This window comes from Pholis gunnellus (genome assembly GCF_910591455.1).
Source record: "Pholis gunnellus genome assembly, chromosome: 17".
Lineage (NCBI taxonomy): Eukaryota > Metazoa > Chordata > Actinopteri > Perciformes > Pholidae > Pholis > Pholis gunnellus.
Window position 1 is genome coordinate 17819009 of NC_136544.1, and position 21641 is coordinate 17840649.

Genomic DNA, 21641 nt, shown 5'->3' on the forward strand with positions numbered 1-21641 from the left:
CACAACAAGGAGAAGGAGGATAAAGATGGGCGTCAAGTTCCTCTGGGATTCGTTTTAAGACATCAGTGATTGATCCAAATGACTAACTTCACACTACTTGTGAAAAAAGAACTTGTTTAAAGGCTGAGAGAACAATTTCTTCCCCATAGCTCTAACCTATAGCCTCAGCTCCAAGTTTCTCACACAGTTCAGCAACCTATGAAAAGGAATAGTGCGATTTACGCGCAGTTGATGCCTTCGAGAAGCCACCCCTATCCGCACATGCCAGTCTGTCTCGAGTCTATATTATTGCCAGACTCCGGCGTCGGACCATAAGAGGAAGAAGTCTCCGATGGAAAATCATGCAGCGCTTTGAACCCATGGAGACATGGCACATAGGTTCCTCTCATCTACGAACAGATCCAGCGCCAGATTCGCCTTCATATTCACGGTGTCACTGTCCTGCACCTACTTATGCTACAGTATTATTTTTTGCCGCAGCACAATCATGACAAACCAGGGTTACGAGGGGAAAAGATGCTCGCCGAGCAAGAACGCAGGAGGGAAGAAACTTCTTGGAAAATTAGACAATTGCGCCTCGCTGGAAGTCAGGTCCGCTGCCCGGCGAGGATCAAGTGATGTCCGCGAACAAAGTAAAGCCCCTGCCTCGTCTGGAAGCCACTGGGCTGACATGAAGTTGAGAAACATGAGTGTTGCGCAAAAATATGGGAATAAGAAGCTGCCTAATGTGTTAATAGTCGGTGTAAAGAAAGGAGGCACCAGGGCGGTGCTGGAGTTCATCCGGATACATCCAGATGTGCGCGCTCTTGGAACAGAGCCGCACTTTTTCGACAGGAACTATGACAGAGGGCTTGACTGGTACAGGTGAGCAACACATGAAATAAACATACTAAAATGTATTTTTTTTTTCTGAGAAATTGCATTTGCCATGATATATTTCTGCATAGATGTACTGTTTGCACTTCAGTCACCCCTCTGCTCTGCCGGGCAAGGGACTCTGCTATATGACGTCATGATGTACACTTCCACGTCCAAATGTCCATTCAACTCGTTTTCTGACAAGTATGAATGCAGGTTTATTATAGTACCGGGCACTTCCCAGTCATGTAATTCGGTTGCAATTTGTCCGTGGCCGATAATTCAATTTAGGGGGCACATTTTACTGTCCAATTAAGCACGCAGACACGCTGCAGATGTTTGCTGTCAGCAGATCTCCATGGTGCTGAACAGACAGCTCCATGAAACTGATGTAGGACCAGTTCACACTAAAAATCCCAGCCAACAGATGACACAGGCAGCCCATAGGTTTCCAGCACACTTCAAAGCAGGCTACACCAGGGCACAACATGTTTTTTTTTGCGGGCTGGTGAAGGCAAAAGGGTCTCTCAAGGACCATCGACCCCCCCCCCCCCCCACCCACCTCTTTCTCGCTCTGTCACTTCTTCTCCAATGTGTCTATAAAGAAGGCCCTGTTGAATCTAATTTGAAGACAAGACTTATCTTGTTTTCATTTTCTGTTTGTTGAATTGAAAACTGAAGCAGAAAGGACAAGCTTCCTCTCAACAAAAGAAACCTAAAGATCATTTCCAAGCTGATCAGTGACTACAAATGTCAAGTCTGCAAAGGTCCTCCAAAAGGCTCGTTGGTTTTGTGTTGCATTACGTCTTTTTGTTGGAGTGAATACCAGGAACAGACCACAGAGCAGCGATTCAAAGAACATGGAACAAGTGAGGACGTCTGTTCTCAGGCATGTATACAACCTGCCCATCATGTCCCAGCTGATAGTTCGCTCAGATCTCCTTTGGCTTGCACACACTCCTCGGTGTGAGTTAAAATGATAGGTCCTGTTTGGTGCACTTATAGAAATGCCAGCTGTGTTTTTATGCCTCTGTGCCAGCAACAGCCGTGGCCGGAGGTACTATGGTTCTCATAAAGGTGATATTCTAAAAAGGGAAGGAGGGTATTATTTCCACCTGGACTCAAGGATGAAGTGATTCAATTTTGGTGGTCAAAGGTCGAGGTAATTGTGTTTTTGGGACACAGGATGCGTTGGACTTTTCTCTCAATTGACACACACGAGGAGGAAGAAAATAAAGATCGCCGTCAAATTCCTCTGGGATTCATTTTAGGACAGTGGCATCAGTAATTGATCCAGACTCCACATTGTAACTTCTTGAAAAATTAGACAATTGCTCTTTGCTGGAAGTTACGTGACACGAAGTTGAGAAATAAATATGGGAATAAGAAGCTCTCTAATGCGTTACTTGTCGATGTAAAGAAAGGAGGCACCAGGGCGGTGCTGGAGGTATACATCCAGATGAGAGGGAATTTATTCAAATTGATCCACCTCATCTCAAGATGAACTGTTTAGATTTTCGCAGTCAAAGGTCACCGTGACCTTAATCCATTCCTGTCTCGTGAATGCGATACCTCTGGTGTGAATTCCTCCATATTTGGCACAAATGTTCACTTGGACTGAAGGATAAATTGATGAGATTTTTATGGCCACGGTGACCTCACAAAACACGTTTTCAGCCATAACTCAAGAATGGCTAATTATGACAATTTCACATGAATGTATAATAGGACAAAATGATAAAGTGATGACATTTTGGACAGACATGGATATAAATTGCAACATGACTGGTTGGCGGAGGAATGGAACCACAAGGCGGCAATTCTAGTTTTATATTCGACAAAAGGCCATGAAGAAGGTGTGTCCTTTAATATCTTAACCGTTTAACACAACACAGACACACATCAGTGGGCTGTCACTAGATCATTACACCACTTTGGTTCTAGGCCTCATTTCAGCGAGTAAATCAAAGTGTTAAGTGAGAGCTGAAAAGATACAATCAGTCCATAAAGTACAAACAAATTGTTCATTATTTTACATTTGTGACTTCCAGATAGTTTGATTTAACCTAAACTTCATCATGTCTCGTCCGACAGTTCATTCAAGAGTGAAAATACATTCTCGAAATGAAATAACAATGCAGTGTATGTAACAGAGACTTTGTGTACAATAGAGTTATCTGGAAAGCTGCTTCATGGTCCTGAAAAGAGAATCGGTACTTTTCATCTTCACACTAATGAACCAGAGGCTATACGATTACAAAGGTGTGTTGATGTAAGACGCAAAAACACTCCAGACTTCCCTGGTTTGAAGGTGAAAAATAAACATTTCATAATTTGCACGTTTATTAAGGTGTCGTTTTAATTGCAATTCCTGATTCTAATCTTAATTTCCCATGTATAACAGTTCCTAGGGCGCTTTTTCAAAGACGGTTAGTCTTTATTGTTGTGTGTATTTCACAAATTAAATAGATTCAGAGACCTTCGCAAACGGAACGAAAGCTCTTTGTCACACATCACAGAACGAGCTGGAGAGCTTGTTAACAACCTCGACGGCTACCTCGACACATGACTTGATGTGGCCCAGCGCATATTCCTTTGTGTTGATTGATTTACACGTGCACACAGAAGGCAGAATATGTAGACACAGTGTAATGGAGTCAGTTGTACATAATTGAAGGCGTGTCTTTATTAACAAGCATCTGCAGCAACAGAAGTAACCAAACTCCAGTTAAACACAGCGGACTAGAGTATGCGGGAAGAAACGACCGTGATGCGTTTTTCTATTTCTCCAACAGATCAGATCAGACCGACATGGCCCTGCACCGACCATTAGTCCACTCACTGCACCACCTACCTTCCATCCCATGAATCTGCCATCTAAATGCAGCTTAATGATGCATCAGGAACTTTATGCCCAGGGGTTTTAGCTTTACTGAAGTTTGATTTGGTTATTTTTCTATGTCACACTAAAGCTAAGCACAGATAAATCGAGGTCCCACGCTGATATGATGCCACAATTACAAAGCTGGAATATTGCACACTTGTCACAAGCTGACAGTTCATATACTCAGGATACTTAAACAACACCATGAACACAGAGGCTGGTTTAATTCAGCTGTTATTCAACTTGACAAGTGACTGAGTGGAGCTCATTGTGTTTGACTGGCCCTCAGTGATTATCTGTCACAACGTTTGGTTTGTTGGCAGCACGTCACGTAAAGTATCTTTCCATTTTGATTAACTGTCACATTGTTCTGTAAAGCAAGTAACAATATATTTGTACATTCCACATGTGTTGCTCTGCTTTGTGCACAAGTTATCAATTGGTCTTTCTATCTGTCTATCAATGCGCTTTAATTACAGATCTTCAGTCCACAGACCTTTTGGCCGGCATTAAACTGACAATACTAAGAAACATCTGTATACTCAATCAACCAACCAAGCAAACAAGCAAACACCTAAGACAATTGCACCTTTAATCATTGTAAAAACATACATAAGCGAGCCAGGAAGAGTGGCTCCAGATGATCCACGTCATAGAAAGCTGAAAATAAAAAAGTCCTGCGAGGAAATACGAAACAAGTAACGGAACAAAGTGTCCTATACAGACTAGGAGTCTTATAAAGAGAGGATGCATCCTTGGCTGGACGCTGGTTGACCATCAGACACTGCGTGCACGAGTTAGACGGCATTTCCTCCGGAGCAGCGGCGGCGTCGTCGGGTGAACACCGCTGTTCATTTCCTGCATGCTTTGAGACATTTAGTCACCAGACTTCTGTCCCTTTGGTTGTTCATTCCATAAGTCTGTTGTGTTTCCTGTGTGCTCTTTATTGAGCTTAACCAGAACCAGAGGACAATTCAGAGAAATAGTCTTTTTCTTGGCGCCTGCTGCTGGTCCTGTAATTAATCAAAAATCTATTTTTATAATTTCCAACATGAACACAAAGTTGCCTCAGTCCATCAGGTCTGTCTGTCCACAGCTCATCTTGAATTCTGCTGGACCCCTTTGTGCTCATTGATGACTTTATACTCAAGGACTTCTCGTGTTATGGGGATTCACAATTTTTTGTCAGTGACTGCTGACTCCTCACTCCTCTTAGGCCGAGTTGCACCAGCAAGGATTCATTTGATCTGAGATTAGTTTTAAGAAGAGTTAAAAAAAAACTAGGTTTAAAATGAGTAAATCCAGATTTAGTATTTAGCAGAGCTCTGTCGCACAAATACAAACTAACCTCTGTTCAGTAAATCCAAGTTTATACTCAAATTAAATCGTTTTTATCAATATGGAGGAAACACTTGACTCTACTCACAGTAACGTTAAAAGAGACTTCCTGTTCAGCTCCAGAACAGTTTCCTCTCTGAACCGGTATCTTGGGAGAAATTCAGCTGCAGCACTGATTTAGTCTGTCCCCTAGCTTGTTGTAAGGAACTTGATTCAGGTTTAAAAGTGAATCCTTGTTGGTGCAACCGCATCGTAACCTGGCAATCTTTAAGAGTTCAGTCCTGGTTGATTCAGGATTTCTATTTGAGTGAAAACAAAGGATTTATACTCAGAGTTTATCATTCTGGAAGCTGCATTTAAAGTTCATTACTAACATGTTATTTGTCAGAACTGTGTGCATTGTTGTATTTTCTGTGTGTAAATGTAGAAAAACAACAGACACCCAGTTACTAATACTGCAAATATAAATACTGCAGTACTTTCATCAATGGGCCTTTTGAAGTGGATCTGATGAATTCCCTCGGTGGAGTTCGTTGAAGTATTGCGCCAAGAAATGGACAGAAATGGAAGGAAAAATCACACAAAATTAAAAAATGTCCGACTTCTGTTTGATTTTAATGCATGGTCCCAAGAGACCTACTTTTAAATCTACTAATGTGATACAACGTAGCGTCCCCTAGTGGCTGAATGGAATGACAGCTCTGGACATATGAATAAACTGTAGAATAACAAAGATACAAATAAAATAAGAAACAAATAAAATAATAAAATAATTGTGCCTATAGAAAAGTTATTGTATTTATTCTATGAATAGTAAAAAAACAATATGCTGTAGTTTATTTCTAATCTTTAAACAGAGAAAACTAAACTTATTATATTATTATTTTTTAATCTGTTCATGTATTTTAGCCACATTAGCGGAATGGCTCTGTGGATTGCAGTGTTGATCAGTCAGTCCAAAACTTTGGTCTGAAGGCAAATGCCTGTACAATCAGGCGCGGCATGACACCGGGGCAGACTCTGCAGAGCCTCAGTTAAGCCGCCTCAAGCAATTAAGTATTTCTTTTTAGTCTTTAAGTAAAGAAATATGTCCAAATTAAAAACCAGCCATGCTGTTCCCAATCCAATCCCTGATGCATGCTCGCGCCGCATGTGTACGCTTGTGGTTGTGGCTGCACCGTAGAAATCATTTCTTTCATTTCCAACGTTGTGATAGACATTTCATCTTTAACATTATAAACAAAGCACAGCAGGAAGTTGGCCGACAAGTTATTTTTAGAAATATAATCACTCAAATTGTGATGCTTGTTCGTTTTACACGTTTGTGCACATAAAAGGCAACGGCATTTCATCTGTAACACTATTACTAATAAACAGTCGTCTGATTATGCATATGGTAAGAAATGCACTTCTTGTTGTCACAGTTTGGATGTATTGAGTTGTTAGTTAGTTGAGTATTAATTGTAGCGGCGTGGGCGCTGTCCAGTGCTGAAACCGTTCACCTTTGCATGTGATATACGTTTTTGTCATTGTCTGCCTTGCAGCCACTTGTATTAGGTTATTAGCTTTTTTTGTTGAATGTTCTTTGGCCAAATTCAATTAGAACATTGTATATAAATTTAGTTTTTGAGTGCCATATCTGCTTTTTTTTATAATTAAAAATGATCTTATCTTTTTGCTGTTTAATGAGCATTATAGCCTTGCAGGCCTGCTACATGATGAATGAATGAAATGATTAATTGATTACTGAAGTTGGCATTGACTCATTTTAGGTTAAGCAGACTAATCATTTTTGGCACGGGAGTGTATCATTGACCTTCGGATCATTAAATGTGACAAACTAATCTCCACTTATTAGATTTTTTTAAAACTGCTCTCATGGTCTTCATCATCCAAGTGTCCTCACAAGATGACAATGACAAACTTTGATCCTTGATTATTTTCAGCACTAATCTCTGTGTATACATACTCTCTTCTGAAGCCCCACTCAAATCACCTTGTTTTTATTTTAAGTTATTCTTATCAGCTAATATCTGTTGCACAGACCAACACACACAACATGTGACGCTAAATGAACTCTGGTCAGTCTCAGTCTGTCTTGTTACATTAAGCATGTGACGGATCATTTAGGCTCTGAAGAAAAATGGTGCAGTGTTCATTACTGTGCCTCCTGAACAGAACACACACGTGGCCTCATTTGTTTCATGCGAGGGTGTTCACGTAGCCATGAAGGAGCGGATAAAACAGACGTTTCGCCGCCACCAGTTTCCTCGCACTTCTCTCACCACTTTTTCCATCCTCCACACAATCAGAAAAGATCAAACAAAATACATGTCGCTGTACAACATCAAGACTTAAAAGGGCATCCGGCTCTATTGATTTCACTGGAGTCAGAAGCACTTCCAGTAGATTCCCTGTGAGGGGTTGAAATTGTATGAGCGGCTATAGCTGCAGCAGCAAATATTCTCCAGGTCCACATTAATTGGCTCGGGGAGGCAGGGAGCTCTGGAACAGTATCATCAGAAAGGTTGATGAGGACAGAAAGTTAGATGGTTCTCATTTAACACAGAAAACTGCCCATTATACAGCGAGGGATTGTAAGGCGTAACTCTGCATTATTAATGAGCTGTCTTCATTGCAGTGCAGCTCTGAGACATGTAGTGGTTAACATTAATTAAAAAACAACTCTTTCTGAGATGTTTCCCCAGTGAGACCAGTCTGAAATGCAGAGACATTGTGCTCGTATTCCTTTAGTGATTATGCATACATTCTGGACCTATGGTAAAGCTCTGGTGTATGCAATTGAACAACCAACAGTGTCGCTCTTTCAGTCCACCATTTTGTTCCAAATAACTATTATATGATTGCCGTGAAACTGACGTTCACGGTGCTCAGAAGATGAATCATCTCCAATAACTGAAGTGATTATTTGAAGAGCAAAAACAACATTGAAGGCTTTTTCCTGGTGGAAAAGATGTCTTTGCTATTCCCCCGACTGGATTTGGCAAGAGTTTGATTGACAGATGGTTCATGTAATCACCTGCTGCTTCCAATGACGACTTCTCAGATGGTTCTGTGTAACAAACCATCTGGCAGGTCGGTGTCAAAGCGCTGTGCTTTGTGCACCTCTCATCCACCCCAAAACACATCAAAGACATCTTCCTGTAACTCACAAAAAGTAACATTTTCTGAATCGACAATGTTGCCAATACACAGAATGGATGCAGCAACGATCATACTTTGACTCAAGGAAATATCTAGCGAAGCATGTTGTTTTTTTGGTTTTAGGTAGTACGGTTGTTGATGAAGTCATTGCTGTTGTACTGTATTAGTGTGTGTGGTCAAAAACAAATGACAGCTGTCTGGTTTGTCACTTAATGTGTCTTGACAGTAAAAAAATATAATTCCATTTGGGCTTCAGTAGTCCCTGAAACAAATGATACTATCAAACTAACTATCATTTTGGAGACTCTGGAAATATCCAGCAGTCTGCGATCCTTACCTCATCGTAGCTCATCCTCACAGATTGTCAGCTTGTTAACTTTACCCCCTTGGCGAACCCAGAGTGTCACTCCCTCCTGACTAGTGATCAAATAATATCTGAGCTCTCCCTCCTGTTTCTCCCCTTGTCTGTCTCCTTTTGTACTTTCCCACCATCTGACTGAAGAGTAACACAACCAAAGGTGTGTGGACTGTCCTCTCATCGTTTATACTGCACATGTCCTTGGCTCACACTGCGAAAAGCTATCTGTAAATCCAGAAAGAACTTCTCAAAGCTCCAATGTTGATGGAAATTCAAGAAATCTCCATTCATATCATTAAGATGCTCCTGTTACAATGGACAAATGGGTGGTCGTAGAGAGGAAGTGACGGCAGACTCTTTCAATTAAGACATTCACAATGTCGCAATGTTATTATGAAGGGCGATATACGTCAATTATACGACGAGAAAAGAAACGTTTTAGCTGCCACACAGATCATATTACAGCATTGCAGAACGCCTTTACAGACTTGATTTCATCAACTAAAATCAGCAGCACAACAGCTGTAAATGCATCCAAAAATACACAAAAGTAAGCAGTAATCCTCATCTGAGAATGTGCAGTTTGGGATTTCAGAGCTTTCCTGTCTTTATTTCAGTGTCTGGATACTTCCCCGTGCCACATGTTAATGTGACAGCTCGTAGCTCGGCTCAATTCGGCGCGTTATTGTTCAAGGAGACCAAGTGTCAGTCATTTCCCTCTGCAGACCAAACCATGAATAATTGTTACTCCAAGGAAAACAAAAGCCTAGTGTTGAAATGACAGCAATTAAATAGGCTTTGGTTCAAGGTCAAACGCATCATCGCCGGACTGTATTGTCCTGCTCTGAATTTGTTTTGATTCTATTATGGGGCCGAGGACGGGCCAGTAAATCGCTAATGCCAGCGATCTGGCTCAGTCAGTCTGCTATTTTCAACCAATTTGTCTTCTATTAAATCAGAAAAGTAGATGCTTGATTCTCAGAGAGCTGAATTGTTATTCACCTCTGTTCCTCACCTCGCTGAATTGGCTGCAGGATTGCCGTATTTGTCTGGACTGCTCTTTGTTAACTCTTAATAGACTTTCAAGGCACCAGGCCTCTGTTGCTGGTGATTAACGATCAGATGTCGTCACAGCTGTAATCTAAGTGAGTGATACTTTAATAATGAAGCACTTCTCTTTACTGGATCTATGCTCGATCATAACGAGAAGAAGATGCCATTTTCAGGAAGAGCAGTGGCACAGACATTATGAGAATCACCGAGCATACGAACATTTTCTCTGCGCGGTCCACCTGAGTCATACGAACGGCTAATGGGTTTAGTCGGCAGGGAAGCAAGTCTGTGTGGTATTACCTTTTCAGGACATTTCAGGACAAATAGTTTGTAAAAACGCAATTTCACCAAGTCAATTTCTGTAAGTATGGATGAAAGAAAAAAAGAATATTAAATTATGTAATCCAAAAAAAAAAAAAGCTCCAATTGAACACATACAAATGTGTCCAAAAAAGCAATTACCCTGAAGCTGCAATGACTCTCAGGACATTGCGCAACTCAGACACTCGTTTACATTTTTACTAACTGGACCAAAATTCTATATACTGTAAGTCCAAATTTGCTGTTCAGCATTACTGTTATGTTCTCTTTTGTTCCCATTGATAGCACTGTTGTTGCATGTTTTTTGTGTTGCTCTGATTCAGTCTGAAGATAACGAGACAAGCTATTTAAATTGCGTGTTTTATATTACTTGACTTTGACTGCAGATCTCTGATAAAAGTTGTAATCTATTTCTTCAATACATTTTCACCGTTCTGTTTCTAAAGCAGAGCTTTTTATGTATGGCTGAGGACCGTGACCATCATTACTCTGAATGCTGCTTACTGTGATAACACACAGGCGACGAGAGCCGAGGAGACTTTTCCCCCTATAATTTACCGTGTAACTGTTCTGTTGTTAAATTGCTCCGGGGACCAAACAAACACAGCACTCGTAATGGATACTTTGATTTGGACCCCTCTATGGTCAGTCTGTGAGGCTGCATACTGTTCAATGGCCAGGGTTCATTATTCGTCCTCGTAATGACAAACATTTGTTGTCCGGCGGGAGCGACTGGCCATTCTCTAAATCTCTGTGCCTCTGCAGAAACACCTCACGTGGTGACTAATGGCTTAAAGTAAAGTGTTTGCATGGAATCCTCCAACTCATTCAGCTGTTATTGTATTTAGTAATAGTCTGATTAATTGCAAGCCGTGAGGAAGATGATGTGCATTCAGCACTGGTTAGCTTCCAATCGGGTTTTTGGATGATTGTTGGTGCGGGTTGTGAAGACATGAATAGACTTTTGATGGGTTAACATTAACAGTGATGTAGTTTAGGGCTGGGCGATAGAGGGTCAGAGTCTAAAACAGCTGATAAATGCATTGCATGCAATCTGTATGAAGTCTCCATCACCTCGACATTATTATTATTGGTTATAATAAGAGAGTTTAGCTCTAGAGAGGAGACTTTTGTACTGGTTTTAGACATTTGTTTTTACACTCTGTGTCATTACAATGTGCAAGTCATGACTCAGCTTTGACAGAGAATACAGAGGTGTGATGCCTGATGTTTATGTGAATACATTTTTTGTTTGCTGTTCATAAGGTCCTTGCATTTGTTTTATGACAATTCTGTAATTGTGCTGCAAACATTTACTGACAACTTGTCTTGAACTGACAATATGCAACATTCTGTTTTAAGTTCAAACCACAGATAAATGACAGTAATACATTCTGAGTTCATTGATCGTTCACAAGGAGATGATTCAAAGCTGACCTTTACTTGTTCTGATGGTCTGCATCCCTGATGAGCCGGCGTTGCTCTTTGGAACTTTAAGTTGTACAACAAGACGCACTTGTCTGGAGCTAAACAGTCCACCGTTTTAATTCAGTCACCGTGCATTGCCTGTCTTCACACTAACAAACCATGAATATTCTGTAGGTGAAGGATTTTCTTTATTTATGATGTTTGTATGCAGTGTTAGATAAAGGCTGTGGATCTTTACAGTCAACACAACAGCCCTGCACCAAATAGCTTTCAATGTCCAATCTTAGTTTACTTTGTGAGATTTTGGTCCTAATCAGTTGTAATTGCTTAGTTCTTGCTATTTGCTCTGGTAGCCATGTGGTGTTAGTAGGGTCATCGGTCATCTATTGTTTGAAACAGTGGGAGATGTTAACTGCTACCCTAACACCTTTGATTCCTTATTAGTGGCCCTTGAAAAAAATCATATTTCTGACCCCTTAATGTTAACGTCTATGGTCTACATTATATCCCAGGAACACTTGGAAGGAATTTCTTCAAATTGACCACCAACATTGATAAGTTCATCCTTCAGCGTGCCAAACGTTTAAAGATCAAGGTCACCGTGAACTCAGTATCTCAGTATCGCTTTGAGAACAAGTCTTCAAATGTGGCAGAAACGTCCACTTTGAGTCCAGGATGAACTGATTCGTTTTTTGTGATCAAATGTCACTGTAACCTGTCCATGAACTTATATTCTAACTCGGACAATTTCAAATGAATATACAATTGGAAACAAATTATAGAATGATGACATTTTGGACAGACGTGGATGTAAACTGATTCTAGTTTCTGGAAGAAAGGCTAGGTTGCCATGAATGTTAGTAGAATGTTGACATTAATGAGTATATTCATGCTCCCTAAAGGGTGAACCCTTTGTAGTTTGGAGACTGTATGATTCACTTTGGTGCCGATCCTCAGTAGTGGACTCTGTCTGAGACGTTGTTGCCTCTTACATACTGCAGTCTCGACAGCATTAATATCTCCTTCCAAGCTAAATCACATCTTGAGCAGGTCAACTGTGGCGATTTACTGTAAGTGTGGTAGAACTATCACGCAGTGCTCTGTTGGCGCTGACACTGAAGTCCCACTGCTGATGTTGTGTAGCCAGACCACCTTCTAATTGAAGGACAAAGTCCGCTACACGATGGGCTGCACTACAGTACATACAGACAACTTGTTTATACTCCACAAACTAACCAGAAGTGCAGCCCAGATGGGTGCTTTCAAACTCACAGCCTTTTGATGTGTTTTTTTCCAAGACCTGTGGGAACTGTAGGGCTGAAAGTGTCCCAACTGGTTCAGCACTTACAATATACACAAATGCTCCTTATGTTGAGCACCACAGATGAATGACCAAAACTTTAGGGCCCTATGAGAAGTGAAAGCCTGAGTGAAATTGAACAACTGAGCAATTTAAAGATATTAACTGGCAAAAGTCAAAGCAATCATTACGGGGATTAAATCACAGCTATAAATCCATTGCTGATGAATGACTTTAGGTATACAAACTGCAGTCAGAGTTGCATGTCCTCCCAGTGGAACTGCAGGAGAACGGGGTGTCTGGTTTTAATGGGAAGTCCTTAGTACTTTGAAGTAAAGACATCCGTGTTTGTAGCCTATTCCTCCATAATGATATAGCAGCGTCCAGAGGGAAGTAAGGGTGAACTCCAGACCTCCAGCCTCCCCTGCTCCAACAGAGATAAATTGTTCAGCAGGATAGCCAGCAGGCTCTTTCAGGGTTGCTATAATATGCAGACTAGCTTTCAGCACACCGCAGCTCATTAATGAGCGGCGATGACTGCATGCTTTCCACTGTTGACCCTATCTCCCTTGTTTGAATTGTAAAACGTGGATGTGATTTTCTTGGTTAACATACATTTGTTTTTTACTTTATTTACAGTAAGTAATTGTCTAATTTCATGGTATGGACATTACAGTTATTAAGACACAATGCGATACGATTAGACCATGAAGACTGCTGCATCCTTAATGTAGATGATAAAAGAGGAAACAGTAGGACAGCGCTCCAATTTTACCGTTTAAAATAGAGACGCAAGACGTCCTTCATCAGCGTGTATTCTGTACAAGTACAACCCCACAGGGGGAGCCACAGCCTGTCCAGGCACAGAGCAGGATGACGTAACCATGAAAAACCAAGAAAACCACACAAGTTATAAGAATCAAGCAAACAATATCTCTTCATTCATCCCATATTATCCAATGCGCCTCCCTTTTGAGAAGGATTCTGTCTTTTCATCCCCAAACTTTAGAGTAGTGTAGAGGAATATACACATCTGTCATGTTATTGTCTTTCCATTTATTTGATGCATGAGATTTTATTCTGGACCACAACTGCCCCACCTTTATCTGCATGGCGTGTTGCTACGTCCTCATTATTCATTATTTTTCTTTCCACTGGCCGACAAATGGTTTCCACTGATGCATTATTTACCTGTTAGATGCTGTGATAACACTCAGAGCTACTGACGGTATCCTTTGTGTAGAACACTTTTATTCGTATGACTCTAAAACACATACATAATTCCACTCTTATAGTAAAGGCATCTACGTATGATAACAACCTACACTGATCATCACCAAGCTCTTGACTGGAGATGTTGATCATATTGTTTTTTATCGGAGGATTCCTTTCTCCTCGTCTTCCTCCTCATCTGTTAAAGCGATCATCATAAAAGTAAAACTGATACTGGATGATGAATTGATAATTCTGCTATATTGATATTAACCAGCCAAGACCTTGTTTACTATGTCTGTTAATTGCTGGGATATTTACAAAACAATTCAGTATTTATTAAATGCTAACTCACTAAAATGAAGCATAAAGCACAATTATTGGAACTGACACTCAGAGAGCCTCAGCTTAAATCTCCAAAACTCTGATAAACACATTTCCTGGTTTTTACATGTTTGATTTACATGTTTAACACGGCACACAGTTCTCACTGCCATTCAAAGTCCCACTCACATGCAACAATTGGCCAATACATTTTCCACATGGCCAAACATCTAATTGCTTGACTGTCGACTTGTCGATCAGGATGTCAGCACCGTAACGAGACCACAGGTGACTCATCAACTGTTTACAACAACGATGGAAGCCAACATAGCAGCGATTGGCCCAATCATCAAAAATATGTTACTGAAATGTATTATATTCTATTTAGCATATCTCCTGCTCTGATTTCCAGAGCAAACAGCAACCTTTGTAAATGCATTGATATAGTGACTGATTCTACAATGTGGAGAGAAATACCTTTTTTCATTAGTGTGCTGTGCTGGCTTTGTGTGTTGTTTGGTCAATATATTCATGAACTTCACTTTTACAACATCGCTGAAAAATCAAATCCAGACTATCATTCAAAAAGTGGAAACGTTAAAAGTCTTTTGGATTAAGCACAGCAGTGTGTAACTGGTTCAAACAGAATGATATGGTTTGAACAGTGTGTGTGTGTGTGTGTGTGTGTGTGCCATACAGTAACACAATTGTTTCTTTTCATAAATTATTGTATAGTTTTGAATGAGGTGTTTCATTTTGCAATAGATCTAAGGTGTTCTGCTACTGACGTGTGTGGTTGTGTGAAGTAGTGTCTCAACAAAACGAGCGCTGTTTGTAAAAACTGTAATACATTACAAGTCAATGTCACAGAATGTTTACAGACATTAACAGCAAGAATTGTGCAATTAGAGCATCACATGCAATACTGAAGCATCCAAACAAATTAGCCTTCAACCAAGTCCTCTCATGTGACCAGGAACGGGGCTCATTTACAGTATCGAGCTGATCTTCCTCACCTGAGTTCATTTTCCCAAAGTGATTAAAATGTCACAGCCAAGCCAGTAATGCATCCTGACTTCAAGTTTCACCAAGGATTGGGAAGAAGACTGTAAATTACCCCCGGAGAATGTGGCGTTGACTCTGAGGAGTGAAAAGGTGGTAATCAATCAGAGCACTTCACTCAAATGTCAGTTAATCAAGGTGTGTGTGTGTGTGTGTGTGTCCCACAGAGCAAGATGTTCATATTAAAGTACGTTTTAAAGTTTTATTTCCTCTGATACCTGTATACTGATAAATATGCTAAAGTGTCAGAAACTTTGGTGATTACCCTCGAAGCGATTCCATTGGTATTACAATCATGTCGATTTTTCTAAGTGCAAATAATCATTACCAAGCAAGGACGGAACAGCTTTCAGTGAAATCACCCACTGCCATAAAGATCCTCAATTTTATCTTTTACTTTCAGATTTCTTGGGGGCACGGGGAGAAAAAAAAAATCCTGACGATTGGTTGAGACACCTGCCTCAGGTGTCACGTGTTCCCCTCCCGGCCTGAATAACGAGCAGACACATAAACGAGGCTGCTGCTGCTGCCAGGTGTGTTTTGAGTGGGCAAAGAACATGATTTATCAAAAATAATTAAAATTTAAATTTAAAAGTCTGCACGTCACTTGCATTCTGTTAGTTTTATCGCACGGCTATTAAAGGTTAATAATGCGGCACTAAAATCAGGGACGGGCTGGCGCATGTGTGGATGATGATTTTGTGATAACATAATTGGATATGAGACCCAACTACAGCATTCTAGTTTGAATACATGTTTGTAGATATTACAGGTGCCCCCCAGTGTTCCTCATTAACATCACTCCAAGACAGGCGACTTGGAAGTTGTTATCCAGGCTGCTCCCGCTGACATGAAAAGCATCCCTTCTGAATAGCCCCGATTTCAATCAAAATAAAGACGAACATCCTTTGATCATTGGATCGCACCTTGTTTGCCTTGGCTGCAGTTAAACAACCGAGGACACGGCGGCTAGAGGTACCAGTTTAATGAGCCACAGGGAGAGATTTGAGTCGGATGAAGCACAGCACTGTTAATATTTCTGTTTCCATCGAAACCGTTTGAGAACAGACACTGAAGATACAATGAATGCATCGCTAAGACGGTAAAAACGTGTCCTCTGCTTCTGAGAGAACTACTCTCAGAAGAAGATACATTCTGTGAGGAATTATTAATCCATCATTGACAATAATCTGCATTTACACTGTGGATCTTATCGAGTCAGTTTTATGTTTACCACTCACACTCCACATTCCAAATGTTATTGGAGAGAATGGATGAAATTCAAATGGATCCAAATGGTATCTAGCTGACTTCCCAATGTGCGGTCTTTTAATTGTGTACACTTTATTTCCATCTTGTATTTCATCAGTACCTTCGGTGCTGTTTAACCATGTAATGTAATGTCATTTAACTGGTGCTGAGACTCACCGCTGTAAAAAATCAATAACTCAACGTAAGTTAGCAAATGTTACAGAATCTTCTGACGGTCAGACTTACTTTGGGTTTCATATTCTGCATCCAACCAAAAACAGAGAAACACAGTATGAGTGGAACATCGCGGTGTAAAAACTCTCCTGATGTAACGTCATTAGCTTTTTATGAACACCTTATTCCCAGTATCCTCAAGCTATGTGTATTTATGTCGACAGAACACTGCCATATAGGGTTGTATAGCCAACAGCAGGCAGCTGTGTATATACTATTTTAAGCAGAACCATCTGCAGCCTTTCACTGTATATGTTCACATTGTCAGCCCAGTTTTGTAGTCTTGAACCAGCGCGTACAGGGTCCTCTCATCTACACAATCTTCATCTCTGAGCATGGTGGAAATGTTTGGAATTGACAAGCCAGATAACGAAGACTGTTTTCCTCACACAGCCAAAGATTCTGCAGCTCCTGGAAAATGGCTGCAAGTTGTGTGTGTGTGTGTGTGTGTGTGTGTGTGTGTAACAAAGCTGTTTGCTTGAAAAGGTGCTGTTCTCATAAAAGATTAATAGTTGCCTTGTGGCCCTGAGGCACCCGAGCCAACAACTCAGGATTCATAAATAAAACTAAATGGATCAATATTTCCAAGACTTAGAGGTAACCTATGGCTACCTCTAGCTTTAGAGAGAAAAGCTTTGAGAAAGGTTAGCTTTTAATCGAAGCCCTCCCCCAGTAATAATAAAGAAAGTCTGGTATTTGATCATCAGAACTACACTGAAATGTACCTGTAATCTAAAAACAGATCCACATGCTGTGAAATTGAGAGATTCAAGTACTATATCCTCTGTGATCATAAAAGTTTAAATAACGACAGCACAGCTGACGCCACAGCGGCGTCCTTTTTCATTCCTTAACAGGAAACAGGTGACAAAGTGTGGATGAATTGTGGCAGAGGCATTCATTGTCTCAACAGCCAACATCAGATGCCCATTTATCAAGTTTTATTGAACCAAAGTGCCAAAGCAGAAAGACATATTACACTGGGAAGGAAAACCCCACATGACAAATGTGACAAATAGAAACATTTGCCTGTAGTTTGCAAAGCCATTATCGTGGCAGCATGATGATGATAATTATGATGCATGTTTTGATCGTACAAGCTGTCCTGTCACCTAATCTAACAAATATATATTCACATTGTGTTTATTTGGGCTTTGACTGCAGTTATTTGGTACTCTGTGGATGTGTGATATTATACTGCATGCATACAGTTTGCCATCGAAAGTATTTAAATCATAAAACTATATTTTCTAGTGTCTGTAGTGCCAATATTTTACAAAATATTGTAAATTTTTCAAAAAATACTTTTGTGATTCGTCCGTCCGTCCTTCCGGTGCAATCTCATGAACGCAGGAACAGTAATTTCCTCAAAGATGAACTGATTATATGTGAAGTAATTATACTTTTCATTAACAGATGTTAACATATTTCACTTACAGTTTTCTGTACCAACATTGTGACTGATTTGCTCGTACTTCTGTCCTCTCTTTACTGTTTATATTTCTGGTCAGACACTAGATGCCTCACAATATAATGCATAGTAAATATGTATTTATCACAACACACGTGGTTGTTTTGAACTTGATATTTGTGACACAAGTGGGGATTTGCTTTCCACTGACTTTGACATTTTTGTATACACATGCGACAGAAAAGCATCAACTCTTGCTGACTCATCCATGTGTGTTTTATTCTTTCCTTTCTCTCCCAAGGGGACTAATGCCTCGAACACTCGACAGCCAGATCACATTAGAGAAGACGCCCAGCTACTTTGTCACCAGAGAGGCACCCAGACGCATCTCCAGCATGTCCCATGAGACCAAGTTGATTGTTGTGGTGCGCAACCCAGTCACAAGAGCCATCTCCGACTACACACAGACTCTTTCCAAGAAGCCCGACATCCCCACGTTTGAAGAGCTGGCCTTTAAGAACAAAAGTCTGGGTCTCGTCGACTCTTCCTGGAACGCCATTCGGATCGGGATGTACATCCTGCACCTGGAGAACTGGCTGCAGTACTTCCGCCTGTCACAGATGCACTTTGTGAGCGGGGAGCGGCTGATCACGGACCCGGCGGGGGAAATGGGCCGCGTTCAGGACTTTTTAGGACTGAAACGAATAATCACAGACAAGCACTTCTACTTTAATCGAACCAAGGGCTTCCCCTGTCTGAAGAAGCCGGAGAGCAGCAGTCAGCCGCGCTGCCTCGGCAAATCCAAGGGCAGGACTCACGTGCAGATCGAACAGGAGGTCATAGAGCAGCTGCAAGAGTTTTATAGGCCATTTAATATCAAATTCTTTGAAACTGTGGGGCAAGACTTCAAGTGGGAATGAGCGTGCTGTACACAAACAGAGCTGTTTTTAAAATGGCTAGAGAAACATAGATGAGGGCACCTTCAGCAAAATGTTTAAATAACAAGTTTATTGAGCTATCTATACATTGAAATATGAATATAGGAGAATATACAACTCATTAGAATATACTCATTTAAATAGTTTCACGTCATGATGGGGTTTTGGTTGGGTCATTCTGATAACAAGTGCCATTTCTTTAAAAAAATATATACAAAAGTCACGTTTCTTTCCCGCATACAAGACATATGAATTCATCAACAGACAACCAGCATTAATTCATCAACCAAGTCAGTAACCAGCAACCGTCACAACGCCTTCCTGTCATTAAGCCACGCCAGACCTACATTATGACATTGCTAGAATATTCATTCCTGCTCTGAGTGATCCGCCGGCTTTCCCGTTAAAATGAGCTCTCAACATGAAGTTGCACCAAAATGTCAAATGAATAATGAAATCAGCCTGGCAATTATTCTGCGGAGAAGTGTTCCTCCTTATTGTCGATGAAAGCTCAACAGTGGCAGGTTTACTGAATACATGTGCTGTAACTGAAAAGGAATTAAAACAGATGCTATAACTCTGACAAAGGATTACCGCTTGTTGAACTTCAGCGCTTTCTGTGTCAGTATTTTTGTTGTGATCATCGAAATAAAAAGGTAAAAGTCTTGAATTCAAGTATTTATTTGGGATATTTTGTGTTTTTCTTGCCTCCACGTGAGTAAAAGTAGTGTTTTCTTCTTACGGTGTGTAGTATATATCAACCCTGTCTCATACAAAATGATGTTCCCATACAACTAAGCTGGGAAACTCTCAAACTCTCAATTAAGTTTAGAGGGAATGGCATTTTCTCCTGGATTACAGCTGCTGTTATAAACAGTTTGAAACACGTGGTTACACATTGAAACAAAACGGAAGGAAAACTATTTGGTTCGGTTTAGTAATAAACATCATGGTTTCAAAACCAAACGTAAACCCCAGCAATGCAGTTTCATTAAAGGGGAACATGAAGGAAACAGGTCTGATCGTATGTATTTCCCACAATAATATATTATTATCAGATCTAACACCTATTAATTGATTCCATAACAAACACTACCTGAAGCCAGCCTCTCGTTAATCTATAACCTGATGAGTCATACTAAAGTAGTCTATATCAAAACTTCTAAAAGCCCTGTTCACACAGGACTACAATAACACACAGACTTCATGTGATTCAGGGCACGACATTCACTCACATCTCCTGTCCACATCTCAAAGATAACATACTAGGACTAAGAAAGAGACTTTGTGTTGAGCCTCCTGAAAGATAAAGCGTCCCTTACCAAATGCTGCCATGCATGTCACTGATCTCATTAACTTTCAAGATTCCTCCGTTGATAGATTTGATCGTGCTCTTTCTGAAGGGCTGGATTAACCTCCTCAATTTGCATCCTGAGTTGTCATTAATAATTTCCACTCATCTCCAAAGATTCTCGACACAAAAGAGGAGTAAAAGTGCAGAAAACCCAAAAATGATGATAATAATAATCCAACAAATCCCCAAATGAATGGATGTATCTGCGTTCTGTGAAATACGGGCAGCAAACGCTCAGTGGACTGTCTGTTGAAGACCAAAGATGTCAGATTAACACGGGATTAAGAACACAGACGGCCTCTGCAATTATTTTTAAACGACGTCTCCAGGTAATCCTTGGGTCCCGTATGAATGCAGTTTTAGATTTAACTCAATTGACGACAACATGACCTTCTAACACCGCTGAAACTGCAAGCGCTGGCATGTTGTGTCTAGGTTTAACATTCAAGCCTGATTGCTCTGAGACCTTGGCCTTCTCCTTCTATCAGTCCCTTCAACTGTTTTGGTGGTGCTGACGGATTTATACTTTTTGCAAATCTAGTTGTTTGCTGTAGGAACATTGTTCTCTTAATCTGAGCATTTACTATCACAAATTAAGACACAATAAATAATGAATCAGAAGACTGTCTCTGTACATCCTGATTCAAGAGACGTTGCTCTATGAGGTTATTTAAATTGATGAGATAATATGATAATCCGAGCAAAGCACCCTGGATGAAACAGCCAAATTAAGCTGCTACGGTAATGATGAAGCAGTATTTAAGGGTTTGAAAAGATATCTGGGACTTCATCCACAGGTGTTTCACTGTCATTGTTTAATCCCCCGCTGCAGGCCTGTGAAATGAGCAGCACTATCCAGTCACACTTAGACTAATGTGCAAAAGTGACAATGTAACCTTCCATATAAAGGAAATTAGATATTCACTTGCATTCCAACTGTGCTCCTCCAGTACATGTCCGTCGGCCAGCAGCAGCATTTAAACTGTCATTTATGATATTCCACATTCACTTTTGATTAACCTGCCAATGCCGTCCGCAGCTGCCTGCTTCTTACTGAGCCATCAGCAGACACGTCAGTTTAGCAACTTTATCTCAGCTCAGTTAATTATAACTTTTACCCAAGAATGCTTTGTGCCTGATGACATGGCAC

General features: G+C 40.6%; 1 protein-coding gene across 1 annotated transcript; it reads left to right on the forward strand.

Annotated features, from left to right (window-relative positions):
* Positions 1–367: 367 nt before the first annotated feature.
* hs3st2 (heparan sulfate (glucosamine) 3-O-sulfotransferase 2) lies at positions 368–19119 on the forward strand (the record flags this gene model as incomplete). Its single annotated transcript, XM_079177937.1, has 2 exons — positions 368–864; positions 18501–19119. The coding sequence occupies 2 exons, from the start codon at positions 368–370 to the stop codon at positions 19117–19119; spliced, it is 1116 nt and encodes a 371-aa protein (XP_079034063.1).
* Positions 19120–21641: the final 2522 nt, after the last annotated feature.